General features: G+C 37.9%; 2 protein-coding genes across 4 annotated transcripts in view; both read left to right on the forward strand.

Moving 5' to 3' along the window:
* Positions 1-2,641: 2,641 nt before the first annotated feature.
* LOC126809578 (rhodopsin, G0-coupled-like) lies at positions 2,642-7,807 on the forward strand. Its single transcript, XM_056099089.1, has 4 exons — positions 2,642-2,789; positions 4,743-5,018; positions 5,845-5,965; positions 7,663-7,807. The coding sequence occupies exons 1-4, from the start codon at positions 2,642-2,644 to the stop codon at positions 7,805-7,807; spliced, it is 690 nt and encodes a 229-aa protein (XP_055955064.1).
* A 9,140-nt stretch (positions 7,808-16,947) lies between these two features.
* LOC126810422 (protein dopey-1) overlaps positions 16,948-17,229 on the forward strand; it is a 36,640-nt gene continuing 36,358 nt past the window's right edge. For 2 of the 3 annotated variants that reach the window (XM_050535476.2, XM_050535478.2), the window contains exon 1: positions 17,054-17,129. The gene's annotated coding sequence lies outside the window, so the exon portion shown is untranslated. Of the gene's footprint in view, positions 16,975-17,053; positions 17,130-17,229 lie in introns of those variants that run through there. The other variant, XM_050535477.1, reaches the window with a different exon arrangement.

Below are 17,229 nucleotides of genomic sequence, written 5' to 3' on the forward strand. Positions count from 1 at the left end.
TCGCGTGTCTGCCACGACCCCACCGACCGTTCGGGGTCCTTATGGCGTTGTCATGGCGATGTTACGATGATTCCACCACTGTTGCACGATTGCACCACATCCTCATGGGGCTCCTAGTGCGTCTGTGGCGATCTTATGGAGTGCTCAATGCGTTTATGAAGTTCTTAATACGACCATCGCGCGGTTACCAAGCTTGCATTACGATCCTATGGCGACCATGCTTTTCATGTGCGACTTGCTATAAAACAGGCGATTCGAAGTTCATACGTCAGTCTGTATGTCGTCATCTTGAACGTGATCACGTGGTAGAAACGCACGCGCAGTCGCAATACACTTTTAAGGTGTGTGGTATGAACCCCATGGCCGTGGTTAGAGCGCCGCGAGTTTGCCGATGATCGCCGTTGCCACGGCTAAATCTATTTGTTATGGCCAACTCAATTCTAGTCAACGTCGCTGAGACGTAAATAAGGTTAAGATGCGTGATCGTTGGTGTGATTGTAGGTTTGGGTTTTCGTAAGCATTGGGGCTAGGTCCAAGGTTATGGTTAGGGTTTCGATTAGCGACCCTATACTCCTTGTCACGTACAATCGGGGAATCGAAACCACGCCAGTTGACTCTATTAGTAAGTGCAGGCGAACCGCACTAGACGCAAAACAAAAATCTACAAGATAAACCTGCGGACAAGACAGAAAATAGACATTGCAAAAAAAGAAACACATATCAAATCAAGTGAATGGATCCGGGGGCCAGCCGTAAGCGTGCACTGCGCTGTACAGCCCCGGTTCTGTTATGGTACAGGCTTCACTAAAAATGATTTACAAAAAAGACGTAACAGAAATAATGACAGACCCTGTGATACAACGCGCATGCACTAATCATTCGGCCATCCAACCACCCGCACAACAGTAAGGACGCCTCTGACGGGGGCATAATCAGCAAACGACACAGTGGGCTATATGTGTGTATAACAAAGTTTCATTAAGATATTTTGATCAGTTTATATTTCAGAATCAAATTGTTTACCAAAGACTAAGTCAACCTTGTTTCTTTGGAAACCCAAAGACTATTAAAACCTGGAATTTTCAAATTGACAAAAGTCACAAATACTATTATAGAGTGGCTTTTGTACAAATGTTCGCAAAAAGATTGCACATATTATTGCACATTTTTGCTGGTTTACGCCAATTTTAGTAGAAATCATTATAGAAGTGAGATGGGTTTTCTGTACAATAACATCGAGCATGGACAGTATTATTGACATGTAAATCTTAACCCAGTGTTCAATGATTTTCTATAAAAATGACCGGTTCCAATGACCTCCAAGTAGGTTTTAAAAACTATATAAATATATCTATCGCATGAAAAAAATAATACAGGTAAAGGTCAACCAATGGTGTTATTTAGCCCAAAATTGTGCCTTTGTATGGATTTAGGTATGTAAGTAACTTTTCCGATTCATAAGAAATTCCAAAATTTGAACTGATACCGAATTCTTGGTGTTTAAGAGTAATGTGGGAGATTGAAAGAAATACATCTTTAACGACTGATGTCATTAAGATTTACATAGCGGGTCAACGGCTTTTACCCTATATCTCCGGAATCCAATCGACGTAAAACGCAAACTAGAAAAGTACCCCCAAAACGGGGACAGAATACATATTTAAATCTTTAAAACTAAATATAAAATGTCTGTTGAAGTTAAAGATTTTTATCCATTTCTATCATTTCCAAGTTCAAACTGATTAGCTTCAAATTTCTGTGTTCGTCCCTACCGCCAACCCAAGCAGCTTGCATGCCTAAACACACTGTGTACTGAAGGCTTGTTGAATCATTCACTCCAAAATGAAATGAAATAGGGTTTAACGTCCTACTGTTCTGCTCCGACTGGGCTAATGAAGACGTGTTTAGGCATGCAGGTCTTTCTTTAGGCCTGAAATGTTATATAAGCTATTAATTAGACATTTATTTACAAAACAAGACCATAATCAACTATCGATGGCATCGGATACTCGAGCTTTTAACTAGATTAGAACGGTTCGTCATTAAAAGATTTAATCTAAAATTAATGGGAAAGCGAGGCCAAGTCCCGAATATAAAAGTGCCCTGGTTACAACAATGCACACATCTTGTCAAAACTACAAACAGTGATAACATGGCTCAGAATGGGGTAATTTGAATGAAATTTTCAATATTTTCATTTTACATTATCTATTTTTGAGCTATTATAGCAAGAATGGCTAGCTCTTTATTGGAATCTTAATTACATAATGTATCTTTAACAGGTTTAATACCCCCAGCCTGGATTCCAAAGAATTGTGACCGGTCTAGTTATATTCTATAATGAAAAATTTGTAATGAATAAGTGACGCATTTGGCAGTCATTGTTAATTATCAAATCTGAAGACTTGACCTTTAATTGTTCTGTGTACGTACCTGTTAATTCCACGATGACTGTTGAGTTTAATACTATCTATCACAGTTGTAGTCCACATGCGTCAGAAAAAAATCAGAGAAAATATTCCAACCAATCAAACACCGTTACAAAAACTATGGAAATACTCTGCTAATCATTATTTGTTAATCCAGATATCGAGAGTCATTGTGGTTAGAAGAATTTGTGTCTCGTTTTTGAAACAAGAAAATGGCCACAACAGTTACCGGACCTTACATACCTAACAACTTCACATCACCTACATTAAGTGAATGGGAACAAATGAAAATAGATTTTAAAATAAAACCGTTATCGGATTCTGGCTATCTTGGTTCAGCTATTTATCTAACATGTCTTGGTAAGTAAATTTATTTATTGGGGGAAGAGTCCTCTGTGACCGCTATGGTCTAACGCGTACATTCTAGATCATAAGGTCTGTCATTGAGTCAAGTGGTGGGGTTTCAATTCTCAGGTGTAGGGTTGCACGTCTCGTTTCCTCCAACCCTAGGAATTATTGAAATATAATTGAACCATGTTATTCCCGAAATAACCTACCTTATGTCGATTGGACGTTAAACTCTTTGAATGTTCGATTGTGGAGATAAAGCTTCAGCTTGAGCTACATCAATAAATACACTTTCCCACTTATAAGGAGTGACTTGCAGAGGACCAGGCATGCTTAATCCTTTACAGTACCTAATACCAAGTCTCATTTTTTAGTTCACGTGGTTAACAGAAAAGCAGTGTTTTTATGCATGGTAATGTTTTAGGACTATTTAGTACATAAGTTTTACATTTATGTATTTAAAAAATTTGAATTTTATTGCCTGTAGGGTCGATTGCGCAATAAACTACCCTTTCCCTAGCCGACAATCGCATTCCATAAAGTCCAATTCATATGCAGACAAGTAGGACAATAAACCTCATTTTATTTCATATACAAATGGTTATCTTCTATACTAATAATTGTGACTGTCGTTTGTCTGTCTGTTTGTCTGTCTGTCTGTTCGGAATTGGCGGCTACACTAGGTCTGCCCCGAGTCTGAAATTTGGGGTATAGGGGTAGCTCGGACCGAGGAGTAACATAGGCCAGGTGGCGTTAGTCTACCACTTCCGGTTTCGGGGTTATGACCCCCGAGCGAAGCCGGGCATTCTTCTAGTAACACCTAAACCAATCCGCATACGCTCAACCAGAATACTAAGACCAGTCTACCAATAAGAGGCTCACGTGATGAGAACGCCGACTTCAGACAAATAATCAGATGGTAATATAGTACAACTTAAAAATAAACCGAAACGTATTTACACAAGTGATTTTATAGATTGTGACAAATACACTTGATTCGAATGCAGGGTTATTTACATTTTCAAAGACGAACCTCGAATCTTTCTACTGCTATCAAATTAATAAAGCTACCACGTATCAATATTTGTACATTGTTCGCCGACATGCGACATCAATAAATAGTATTGTTTTTAGCAATCCCAGATTACAAATAGTTCCATCAAAGTATAAGGTGGCGTATTTCAGGGGAATTCTTGTGAAGGTGTTTAAAATTCCCAGAACATTCTAGAGGATAGGAAACTGCCAAAACAGTGCCTAAATTTTATGGTTGCTTAATTGCTGTCAACAATCACAACAGCCAAAAAAATGTATGGTATGGGTAAGATTAATAAGAGACAAACATTTCTGAATATGAGCTGCTTAATTCTCTGGTTATTGAACAAATTATTAGAATGTGGTCAATGTGGTATTCGTTAATATAACAACATAGAGATGTGTTACTAAGGATGTGGTCTTGTTATGGCATCACACTACATTGTGTGATAAACATCCAGTCAGTTAAATGTACTAATTCGTGAATAATTCGTGAATAATACAAGTACTCACAGGTAGTTACACTTACACGATTATACAGACAAATTTTAATCAGAATGTAAGTTATTTTGAGACGAAAATAACAATATGATCAAAACAAATGTATAAAAAAACCAGCGCTTCCATTGTGTATCACGATGAATAATTATTTACCAGGCGAAATGCCAATTTCCACTTTTCTGGATCTGGTGACATTTATCATTAAAATTTTGTAAAAGTGATACATCTTGAGCTAACAGGTAATTTAAAATACATTCATGTTTCATGGTTCGAATAACTTAAATTAAAGCTGTCCCACCCACTCAAACTATAAATAAATAAAGAAGGCTTCCATCACAAGCAAAAGAGTTTGCTAGAGAATTATACTGAATTTTTAAAAACTTATATTATTATTTACTTTCTGTTTTCGTGTAGGTATTTTTTCAACCATAGGTAACAGTTTAATTATAGCGATGTTCCTTAAAGAAAAGAAATTAAGGATGAAACCACACAACTTATTACTCTTAAACCTTGCTGTATCTGATTTGGGCATCTCCCTATTTGGTTATCCTTGGACCACTGCTTCTTGTTATGCCGGACGTTACTTATTTGGTCGAGTTGGTTGCACTATCCAAGGCTTTATGACCTTTACTTTAGCCCAAACAGATATGAATACATTAGCTTGTCTAAGTTTTTATAGATATATCAACATCTGTAAACCTCACCACAGTAAGTATAAACCATTATTATAACATGACAAGCAAAACAACACATGACCACTAACAATTTGTTGTTTTGGTCAACTTTTAATGTGTACGACATATTTAACAAAATCTAGAACTGTCTAGAAATATAAGCTTTTATCTGATTAAAACACAGATCCCATTTCGTTTTGTTTTTTTATAGTTCAAAATTTCGCTTCATTTGTAATTACTACACTAAGATCTGTAAGGGGTGTTATATTATCGGCGTTTTTGTTGAGGGGAGGGATACGTCAATGACACAGTCTGTTACGGCGGAACTGTGGGTAAACCACTAGAAACGTCCACGCTTACATCAGCCGATTGCAGATCTTTCTTTTGGCCACAAATGTTATATAAATTATTAATTAGACATTTATTCACATGACACGCCCACAATCAACTCTCTAGGCTATCAGATGGTTGTGATTATTAATGGATTTAAACACGATTGCCATTTAATAATTCAATTTAAAACTTGATTATCGAGACTTTGTTTATTATCGTAACAATGGTAGCAATGGAAATCGAAACTACACTATTTTCTATCAAAACTGGAAACATTCATAACTTCGCTGGGAATAATAAGTAATTTGAATGAAATTTTCAATATATTCCCTTTTCATTATCTATTTTTAAACCATACCGAGAACTGACAGCACTTTATCTATATCTTACTTAATGAAATAAAATTACTTGAACGTAACAATTCAATTTATAGGATCTCTGGTTTTTGTGTGTTTCTTTATTTTTGTTTTTAAATATATTATCTTTTATTACAAACTACAAGTTAACAACTTTAACTACTAAATGGGTGATATCATTAATGTGGGCTTATTCCCTTGTATGGACGGTGCCACCGTTATTTGGATGGAGTTCCTATATCCCGGAACCCTTTGGAACTTCTTGTAGCATAGATTGGAAGAATGGCGAACTGTTACCGGCCCTCTACACGTGGCTTCTCGTCATCTTCTGCTACCTAATCCACATTGCTATAATGGTTTTCTGTTATTACCACATATCTGTCCGGGCTAGGGAAGTACAGAAAAGTTTGTCAGATTCTGTTTCCAATCCTCGAGGTACGGATGAAGTTAGATGTTTTCACAGAATAGCTATGGAGAAGAAAGTCACCTTGGTAAGTCTTCACTGACACTATACACATTACCGACAAAGCACAATGACGTTCTATTATTTCCACAATTATCTGTGAAGAAAATATTTTGGTAAGTGTTCATTGTGTCAGGAGTAAACATTATGGTCACTCCAACGACATCACCGTGCGGCTCCGTATCGAATAGGGGATCACGTGGCTAAGTGGGTAAGACGCTGGCTCGCTAGCCTGGGGTCGGGTGTTCGATCCCTGCATTGGCCGAGAAAAATTCATCGAGATTTTCCGGCGTGGTTCCCCCTTGTCAATGATGCAGGACGGAGGGCTTGACAAGGACCGCTGTCTAGTCCTTCGGATGATACAAAAAACCGAGGTCCCGTGTATACATTGGAATGCACGTAAAAGATCCCTTGGCAGGTGGAATTCGATATGAGCGAATGCCAAAAAATAAAGATTATGCGACTTGATGATCGGAATTCGTTTATTTCCCGCGTATTTTTTTTTTATTTTGCTGTAAGAATTAGAACTACCGGAAAATTCACAAGGAAACGAAGAAATGCTGTGTGCTGATAATACGAGTAGGCGTCTATTTTAAATGTCATTTAAAAACATCTCTTCTATTCTCATATGAAAATAATAATCGTCATATTGGTCATTGATATTTTTTATCTCGTGCTTTGTTTAATTCAGACATATTTTACTATAAAGTATTCATTGATCTCTAGTTTGTATTTATGATTCTTTACTCATCCAATTCTTTATAATAATACCACAATTTACAACTTCGCCCGTTTATTTTGTATTTTGTTCTATTTTAAGCCTATAAATCCATTTATTTTTGTATAATATTGTATTCAAGATATAGACCTAATAGACTCACTGGCCTACTAAGAGCAAATCACCGGCGTCTGCTGAACACTTTGAAAATGTGTAGGTCTACGAATCGTCAAGGAGCCGCGGTTGTTAGTGAGTATGCAGCTGGCACGCTAACCATGAGGTCTCGGGTTCGCCCCCGGTGTTGGCCGAAAAAGTTCCTCGGGATTTTCCGGCGTGGTTTGCCCTTGTCAGTGATGCAGGGCGGAGGGCCCGACAAGGACAGCTGTCTAGTCATTCAGATGGTTACGAAAAACCGAGGTCCCGTGTACACATTGGTGTACACATAGAAAAACCCTTGGCTGTTGGAATTCGAAATAAGAGTAGGTCGTAGCGCCGCTGTCAGAGCAAAATATCCCTCAAAGCACACTGAAAGGCGTATGCCCGTCTTCATTAGCCCAGTCGGTGCAGAAAAGCAGGACATTAAACCATTATATTTATGCCAAAATGGATTTCTCGATCTTTATAGGGTCCGTTATTTTGAACTACCTTATTACGCAATTTAAAATTACCAATGGTGATACAAGCTCACCTCTCACTATTATTAATTGTAGATTTCCCTCGCAATGACTGGGCTGTTTATTCTGATCTGGGCACCGTACACCATCGTATGTCTGTGGTCGGTTTATGATAAGAACCTACCAATATGGATTACAACATTCCCTACCATGTTTGCTAAAAGTTCATGTCTGTTAAATCCACTACTTTATTTTCTGACGAACTCGGCGTTTAGACAATGTATATGGAGAATGTTGAATTGTAAATCACCAATAAACATCATCAATGTCCGGAGGTGAATGGTTTAATTTTATTTTATCTCAACCTGATAAATGTGGCTCGGTGAGTAAAGTCCTGGTGTTGATCAAGAAAGTTCCACGGGATGTTCATGCCTGGCTCCTCCTTGTGAGACAGGGCAACGAAAAGCATCTAGTCGTTTGAATAGTACAAAAATACAAGGTCTCCCTTATACCCCCGCCCCTACACCCCCACCCCCTTACTCAATATAAAGAGTGGGTAATAGAGCCGTTTTCAGAGCAATATTCACCAATATTGCTAGCCTTCTTCGTTAGCCCAAGTTTATCTGTTTAGTGTAATCATTTTACATAATATACGAACATAAACACAGGAAAGACATTACCAAGTACTTCTGGGTTAATCTGGAAGTGGTATATTCCACTTTAGGTTATTTAAGGTATCTCGTCTATAATTGGAATTCATCGGCTATCGCAAATATATCAAGGATGTTTTCTGCAAATTACAAAACTGACATGTAAATCTAGACTATTTCATTTTAAAATGGAAAATTACGTAAAAATGTTCATATGAAACATTACACCCCTAAAACGTGCTTTCAACTTTAGAATAGCTTTGAGACTCTACATCTGAATGGGTGTTTTTATAGTTTTAATTATTTCTAATTTTACTTCATTAGAGGATGTATAATAATTATTATTATTCCTTATTTACAGTCGAGTTGAGACAAGCTATAGTGTTAACAGAGAGAGGGGTGACATTTACATTGGTAGCACAGTCATACGAATACAGCATGTCGAATCAACTATATTCTGAAGGGTTGGGCGTCATTAATGGACCCAGGAGATGGACAATACCGACGCAGCAAAAGTATATTTACGAGCAAATTGGGAGGTCTCATTGAATAAATGAAAGCATGAACTAATAAATGAATGAATGCATGGACTAATAAATACAAAAATGTGGTTAAAATATTCGTAAGAAAAGAATGACAAATGTGTTGTCAGATGTTATTATTAATGTCATATCGAAAAGAGACAACGCTTTTTATATATATAGTTCATTTAAATCTATTTATGTAGCTAATGTATATTTAAAATACAAATCTGACACCATCCTTTGATGTTGGCGTACCATTATTTCAAATAATGGTATGGGAAAATTGTCAATCGTACATTATTTATACTAGTAAAATACTGGACTCGCGTGGCGCATTTCATTGCAAAAGCACGTGTCTGTATGGTTTGTTCTCACTTTCCCAGCAGATTAACCCTACTAATTAAGCGGATTAGGGATTAGCTATAGATTAGTGAGTTATACTCTGTTTTAATTATTGCATGAACAGTTCAATTTAACCTATGACATGTGTGAACTATAAATCACTGTCTGATTTTTCGTTCATATGTCAGTTTAATTTTATACTTAATTACGATGAACACTGTTTGTGATAAAAGTTTATTAAATAGTCGAAAGTTCAAAGTGTATGTCATTCCAAAATGGCTAATGCACACGTAAACGTTGGGTTCATTCTAAACTCGAGAGGTACTCGAAGCCTAGTTTATGATAATTATAAGTTTAGTGTTAAGACAAGAAGAGGAGCCCCCATTAACTGGAGGTGTACTATTCGTGAATGCCCTGCTACTTGCAATACCAGGAATGACCTGGTTACTACCTACAGAAACATCCATAATCATCAAGCTGATCCAACCAAATTAAAAGTTGACATGTTTTTATCAGCAATGAAAGAATCGGTTAACGCAGATTCTAAGCCAATTCCAGCAGTTTACCAAGAAGACTTTATATAAATTTGTTAATAAAATAACTTTTATGTAAAGTGGTTAATATTGATATGAAAAAGATTATAGTTTTAACACCATTGTTACCCTAATTAGTACTGGTCCAATGATTTTACCTGGAAAACAATAGCTGCTGGGAAAGTGAGAACACCCCGTCTGTATTTTAAGTCGTTTAATGGTCTCGAGCTTAAGACATTGCGTAATATATTGTAAAAACACTCGGGCCTACGACCCCCTTGTTGTTTCAATACATTACTTAATGTCTCGCTCCGACCATTTAACTATGTATAATCTTGTTATAATAAAATTAAAGAAATGATAAAAAGTTAATTTAGGAACTAGATATACTCTTCCAAAAAAAGTAGGGGATATTGAAATGCAAATACCCATGCAGGTTGTGATATGATAAATAGTCATAGACACTTGACATGCTTTGAGAGTATGTTCACAGATGAAGAACTTATCGCACCAACAGAACCACTGAGCTGCACATGCGACACGCAATAGGGCTATACACGTGGGAGGGGTTGATTGTCAAATTTGACACTTCAAGGAAGGGTTGATGAAAGCTGCCGTTTGCTGGTTTATCCTATCCATGTTTGCTTTCCTGTCAGTTCTTGCAAAAGATTTACTGTTGAGCGTATTTTTGCTTTAGTGTGTTGCGTTTAATTTGATCGGGAGACGTGTTCGTCGACGTCAACGTCAACCGACAACACTGCTAGAATTGGCCGTGACACTACAAAAGGAGTGGGTCAGATTGCCCCAAATCGTGATTGGACGGTTGATTAGGAGCATGCCACGACGAATTGCTGAATGCCTGAGGATTGATGGAGCAATTACTCATTATTAAGACACAAATTAAAAACGTCCATTTCACTTTTGATAGTGTATCTCTTTGCGAGTGAAATGAGGCTGTCAGATAAGCCACCCATATGAACTGTTTATGTTCATGTGTAGGCAATTGGCCTGTTATTAACATACACTGGTTATCTCTAATAAAAACAGAAGTACATTCCCGCAGTTTTGTATTGTTTCTGAATATCCCCTACTTTTTTTCGAAAAGTATACATCTTGGAATAACATAGGTGAAGAAAGAATCTTACTGGGAATGGTTAATAATAAATATTTTTGTAAACATGTACTTTGTCTTCTTTATTTATATGAATGAATGATTGAAATGGGGTTTAACGTCCTACCAACCGGGAATACGTCATGCAGTATGCTATGAGGGAAATATTGCCTGGCCAGCAATTGAATTCGAACTATCAGGTGTATTTTTTACTTGCACGCCAACGTGTAGGCCTACGCAAGACCTAAGACTAGATTCACCGTTCATTGTCAGGCCATCCGTCCTGCACCACTGGGTTGAACCTCGGACCTCCAAGGCAGTGCCTTACCCACTGAGCCACCGCGACCCCTCTTACTTCATTCAATGGTTACGTGTGCGAAGCAGGGTACATGTTAATTGTGTTTGGACAATATAGCGTTTCCGCTAGCTCTTCTCAGAGAACGCTAAATCGGAGATGGTCCTGCACAGTTTAGCACATATGACGTCATAATATTTGGGTTGGGGTAAGGGTTAGGACTTGCAGATTTCGTGAAAGTCTCGAGATGTAAACAGGGCTAGCCCTAACCCTAACGCTAACCCTGGACCAAGCACAACCCGGCACCCTTACCCTAACCCACAATCCACACGTCATTATGTGCACGACCGTCTCCGATCTTAGTCTGGTGGCTGTAGTTTTTTGCGAGATTCCGAATCTGTGTGGTGATCAGGCGTTTGAGGAGGCGTTTTCGAGATATATGGGGGTCCAATGTCTACAATTGGAGGGGGGGGGGCAATGTCATTATGTTGACATAAATGATTAGCATGTTATATATTAATAAAACATAAATTCCTAGGACTGTCCATCTCTAAAGAAGTGTGTATGATGCCCCTGGACAACCGTTTTGATTTGTGGCGAAGTGGGGTGGGGTGGTTGCAGGTTTGCGTGTGAGAAGGGGGGGGGGGGAATCACGTCGATTTAAATGATGATTTTCTTAGAGCTTGATAAAACATCTGTAAATGTGTTTATAAGATTCCCATTGTGTGGGGGTGGGCGCCGGGGTGGGTTCCCGAATGGGGAGGGGGCAACATGTGTTTTTGTGGATAGAAATCGTTTGGTTCAAAATTGACCTTACAAGTTTAAAAGTGGTTTCTCGTTAGCCTCTTCGTTCAGTACCTATTTCGTCATTCAATATATTAAATTATAAAGGTACTTCTCAAGAGATCTGGAAATGTAAATCAAAAACACAGTAAATCAGAGACATGTTTATATATTAGTTTATTCTTAGTCTTCATCAGAAGATTCAAAATCAGGGGTCATAATATGAGCGGGATAAATATCTTCTTGGTTGCTGACCAACAGCTCGCATATATATTTTGCATATGCTTCAGATACCAATTCACATTATAAATCTTCATTCCAGCCATGCAGCAAAAGACCACTACGACAAGGTGGTAATAAAGAAAGGTCTGTTATTTTTTTCACCCAGAAAATCTTTCTTCTAGCGTCATCTACTGATGTATATCGCCTTCCGCGATATTTTCTAACTTTGTCCGTTTCATTATCGATCAAAATGTGTATATTTGGATCATTGTTTGCGAGGAGAATGATTGGGATGTCTATTTCGCCCAAGAAAGAACGCAAAATAAAATTTGTTTCAGTGCCTCCATTAATTTGCAATGCGAAGAGGAGTAGGTAAGCTATTTTGGTGTCCTCATGGTTTGTTGTCAGTTCTAGGATATTCTCGACACTTTCAATACTAATCTTGATATATTTTTTTATCCAATCAAGATTAGTATGGAAGTGTCAAGAATATCTTGGCCTACATGCTTTCAGTGGTAACAAGTTTCTAACAATTTTAAAGAGCTGGGACAAACTTTAATAATGTTTCTGGTGACGTAATTGCTGGTTTAGAAACAATTGTTTGTATCATGTACGACGAAAGGCGACTTGCGTCAGCAGATGACACTAGAAGAAAAGTTTTCTGGAGGAATTTTAATTGTGATGAAAAATATCAAACCTTTCTTTCTTTTGTACCATCTTGCCTGAGTAGTCTTTTGCTGCACATTAAACGAAACAATTATGTTGCAACAATATGGAGACAGGCTCCAAAACCAATGATTGAACAAGATGATCCCGCGATACAAGGCTGGAATGAAGATTTACAATGTGAATGGGTATCTGAAGCATATCCAAAGGATATATGCGAGCTGTTGATTAGCCATCCAGAAGATATCTATCCCGCTCATATTATGAACTTTGATTTTGAATCTTCTGATGAAGACTAAGAATAAACTAATATCTAAACATGTCTCTGATTTATGTACATTTCCAGATCTCTTGAAAAGTACCATTATAATTTAATATTTGGAATAACGAAATTCGTACTGAACGAAAAAGCAAACTGGTTAAAATACAACATTTGGTTTATCTTATACTTTCGATAGCCTACACTACATGAAGATCTGGCCAGTTGTACTGGGAGTTCGCGTCAGGAGTCATACGAGCGGCTTTTGACCCTATGACATCAGACATTGGTTAATCAATCAGCGTTGACGTTTCTGGGGGTTTACCCACAGTTCCGTGCAGAGCACGCCAAGAATTCGCTGTAACAGACCGCTTCATTTGGCTAATTTTAAACCAAGTGGTTTCTGTCCCCAAAATTACACCCCGTCACCCGCCCCCCCCCCCCCGGCCCATACAATTGGAATCTTACACCCATATATAGAGGTGTGCAGTGGAATTAAAAAGTAATGTTTTACCAAGCTCAAAGAAATCATCATTCCCCGCCAATTTTACCACCCCACCACCACCCCCACCCTCCATACACGCTCACCTGCGTTTAATTTGATCGGGAGACGTGTTCGTCGACGTCAACGTCAACCGACAACACTGCTAGAATTGGCCGTGACACTACAAAAGGAGTGGGTCAGATTGCCCCAAATCGTGATTGGACGGTTGATTAGGAGCATGCCACGACGAATTGCTGAATGCCTGAGGATTGATGGAGCAATTACTCATTATTAAGACACAAATTAAAAACGTCCATTTCACTTTTGATAGTGTATCTCTTTGCGAGTGAAATGAGGCTGTCAGATAAGCCACCCATATGAACTGTTTATGTTCATGTGTAGGCAATTGGCCTGTTATTAACATACACTGGTTATCTCTAATAAAAACAGAAGTACATTCCCGCAGTTTTGTATTGTTTCTGAATATCCCCTACTTTTTTTCGAAAAGTATACATCTTGGAATAACATAGGTGAAGAAAGAATCTTACTGGGAATGGTTAATAATAAATATTTTTGTAAACATGTACTTTGTCTTCTTTATTTATATGAATGAATGATTGAAATGGGGTTTAACGTCCTACCAACCGGGAATACGTCATGCAGTATGCTATGAGGGAAATATTGCCTGGCCAGCAATTGAATTCGAACTATCAGGTGTATTTTTTACTTGCACGCCAACGTGTAGGCCTACGCAAGACCTAAGACTAGATTCACCGTTCATTGTCAGGCCATCCGTCCTGCACCACTGGGTTGAACCTCGGACCTCCAAGGCAGTGCCTTACCCACTGAGCCACCGCGACCCCTCTTACTTCATTCAATGGTTACGTGTGCGAAGCAGGGTACATGTTAATTGTGTTTGGACAATATAGCGTTTCCGCTAGCTCTTCTCAGAGAACGCTAAATCGGAGATGGTCCTGCACAGTTTAGCACATATGACGTCATAATATTTGGGTTGGGGTAAGGGTTAGGACTTGCAGATTTCGTGAAAGTCTCGAGATGTAAACAGGGCTAGCCCTAACCCTAACGCTAACCCTGGACCAAGCACAACCCGGTACCCTTACCCTAACCCACAATCCACACGTCATTATGTGCACGACCGTCTCCGATCTTAGTCTGGTGGCTGTAGTTTTTTGCGAGATTCCGAATCTGTGTGGTGATCAGGCGTTTGAGGAGGCGTTTTCGAGATATATGGGGGTCCAATGTCTACAATTGGAGGGGGGGGGGGGGCAATGTCATTATGTTGACATAAATGATTAGCATGTTATATATTAATAAAACATAAATTCCTAGGACTGTCCATCTCTAAAGAAGTGTGTATGATGCCCCTGGACAACCGTTTTGATTTGTGGCGAAGTGGGGTGGGGTGGTTGCAGGTTTGCGTGTGAGAAGGGGGGGGGGGGGGGGAATCACGTCGATTTAAATGATGATTTTCTTAGAGCTTGATAAAACATCTGTAAATGTGTTTATAAGATTCCCATTGTGTGGGGGTGGGCGCCGGGGTGGGTTCCCGAATGGGGAGGGGGCAACATGTGTTTTTGTGGATAGAAATCGTTTGGTTCAAAATTGACCTTACAAGTTTAAAAGTGGTTTCTCGTTAGCCTTTTCGTTCAGTACCTATTTCGTCATTCAATATATTAAATTATAAAGGTACTTCTCAAGAGATCTGGAAATGTAAATCAAAAACACAGTAAATCAGAGACATGTTTAGATATTAGTTTATTCTTAGTCTTCATCAGAAGATTCAAAATCAGGGGTCATAATATGAGCGGGATAAATATCTTCTTGGTTGCTGACCAACAGCTCGCATATATATTTTGCATATGCTTCAGATACCAATTCACATTATAAATCTTCATTCCAGCCATGCAGCAAAAGACCACTACGACAAGGTGGTAATAAAGAAAGGTCTGTTATTTTTTTCACCCAGAAAATCTTTCTTCTAGCGTCATCTACTGATGTATATCGCCTTCCGCGATATTTTCTAACTTTGTCCGTTTCATTATCGATCAGAATGTGTATATTTGGATCATTGTTTGCGAGGAGAATGATTGGGATGTCTATTTCGCCCAAGAAAGAACGCAAAATAAAATTTGTTTCAGTGCCTCCATTAATTTGCAATGCGAAGAGGAGTAGGTAAGCTATTTTGGTGTCCTCATGGACAGTCCTAGAAATTTATGTTTTATTAATATATAACATGATAATCATTTATGTCAACATAATGACATTGCCCCCCAATTGTAGACATTGGACGCCCTATATCTCGAAAACGCCCCCTCAAACGCCTGATCACCACCCAGATTCGGAATCTACACAAAAAAACTGGTCTAGAAAAACTTGGTCTCATAAATTCACAGCTTGGGTGGCGACCCCCCCCCCCCCTTCAGCTACCGGACTATCTAGCGTTTTCTAATCTTCTCGGTAGACCTATCGGTTTTTGATAAAAGGCGCCAGTGTTAAAAAGGGGCTTTTTTTCGAAATATAAAAAAACAATCAAATTCGTTAACATAACAAATGTTCTGTCTTTCAATCTAATAATTATTGTATAAATCAATTGAGAATATACAATATTTAGTAAGAATATGGATGACAAGAAGTGCTTCCTTTTTTTCTTTTTCTTTTTTTTTGGGGGGGGGGGGGAGTTGTGCAGTAGCCTTAACTAATTAATTTTCTACAATATCAACATAACAGATAACAAAAGAAAGCAACACACGCGTATATCAGACCTGTTTTTTGTCTGTAAAGCGAACATTTACCCGAATTAAATTCTAGATGATAAAATTTATTTATTTACGTTTTTTAAAAAATTGGACAAGATGCATGTCATTCCCGCATTTTCACATTGTGATTTGGTTGTCGATTTTGTAATTTGTCTTTGACAACAAGTTTAATAAATGAAGCAAGCCTATGATTTTTTGATATCTTTAAAAATACTTTCAGTTGATACTTATAGATAGAAGACATTAACCCCTTTTCAACCGGCAGATTATCTATGTTATTTTGACTTTGTTTTCTTAATTGAATTATTCGAGTTTGGATTAAAGTGTGGACAATTTTATATGTTCGGAAAATGCAAATGAAACAAGGGGACTTTAATTACGGACGATTACAATTTTTTGCGTAATGTTTACAATTGATCGCAATAATTTAGTTAAATTCCATTTCATAACGCCACGCCATCGCTGGCTATTAAATTTATTCATACCGTTTTAAAAGACACATAGACTAATCATAGAACACAACTGTTGTCTAAACCTGAAAGACTAATTTAAAACAGAGTTATGTCCCCTACATAATAAACTTTCATAATAAAAACTATCTTAACTTTTATTAAATCCAGAAGAACACAGTACTATTTAATCGATGAGAAGTTTTAAATATTACTATTATTATAGTAATAGAACCGATTTTAATATTTACGAGCACAACGCGTACAGTATTGCACACTGATCCGCAGTGAATATTTGATATTGTACGAGACTCGTAATTCTCTGTGAAACAGATTGACAATATTGACCTACTAAACCGAAAGTAGAAAATTAACTGCGAGGCAGTTCGGCGGAAAGGAAGTTGTTATCAGGTACTCGTGTAAATTTGTCAGAATTGAATTATTAGCAATAAACATATATTTTATGTTAAAGTTTGTTATCGGGACAAATCACGACTTCAACATAAACACAGTTTATAGAAGTTTCCAATGAAATTAATACTATTTGGCATGCGGTTGTAATACAGGTATTTTTATAGTTGGGTTTGTTTACATTTTTCTCTGCTGCAGTGCAGCCGAGTGCTGACAACTGACAATGACAACTGACTCACCATCACGCAATAGCCA

Source organism: Patella vulgata, chromosome 2 (assembly GCF_932274485.2).
Source record: "Patella vulgata chromosome 2, xgPatVulg1.2, whole genome shotgun sequence".
NCBI lineage: Eukaryota > Metazoa > Mollusca > Gastropoda > Patellidae > Patella > Patella vulgata.

Excerpts from the sequence above, each read along its gene's own strand:
- LOC126809578 (XM_056099089.1), top strand. The coding sequence starts at position 2,642 with ATGGCCACAACAGTTACCGGACCTTACATACCTAACAACTTCACATCA. Across the intron at positions 2,790-4,742 it reads TATTTATCTAACATGTCTTG|GTAACAGTTTAATTATAGCG; the intron begins GTAAGTAAATTT and ends TTTCAACCATAG. Across the intron at positions 5,966-7,662 it reads GATTGGAAGAATGGCGAACT|TACAACATTCCCTACCATGT; the intron begins GTTACCGGCCCT and ends ACCAATATGGAT.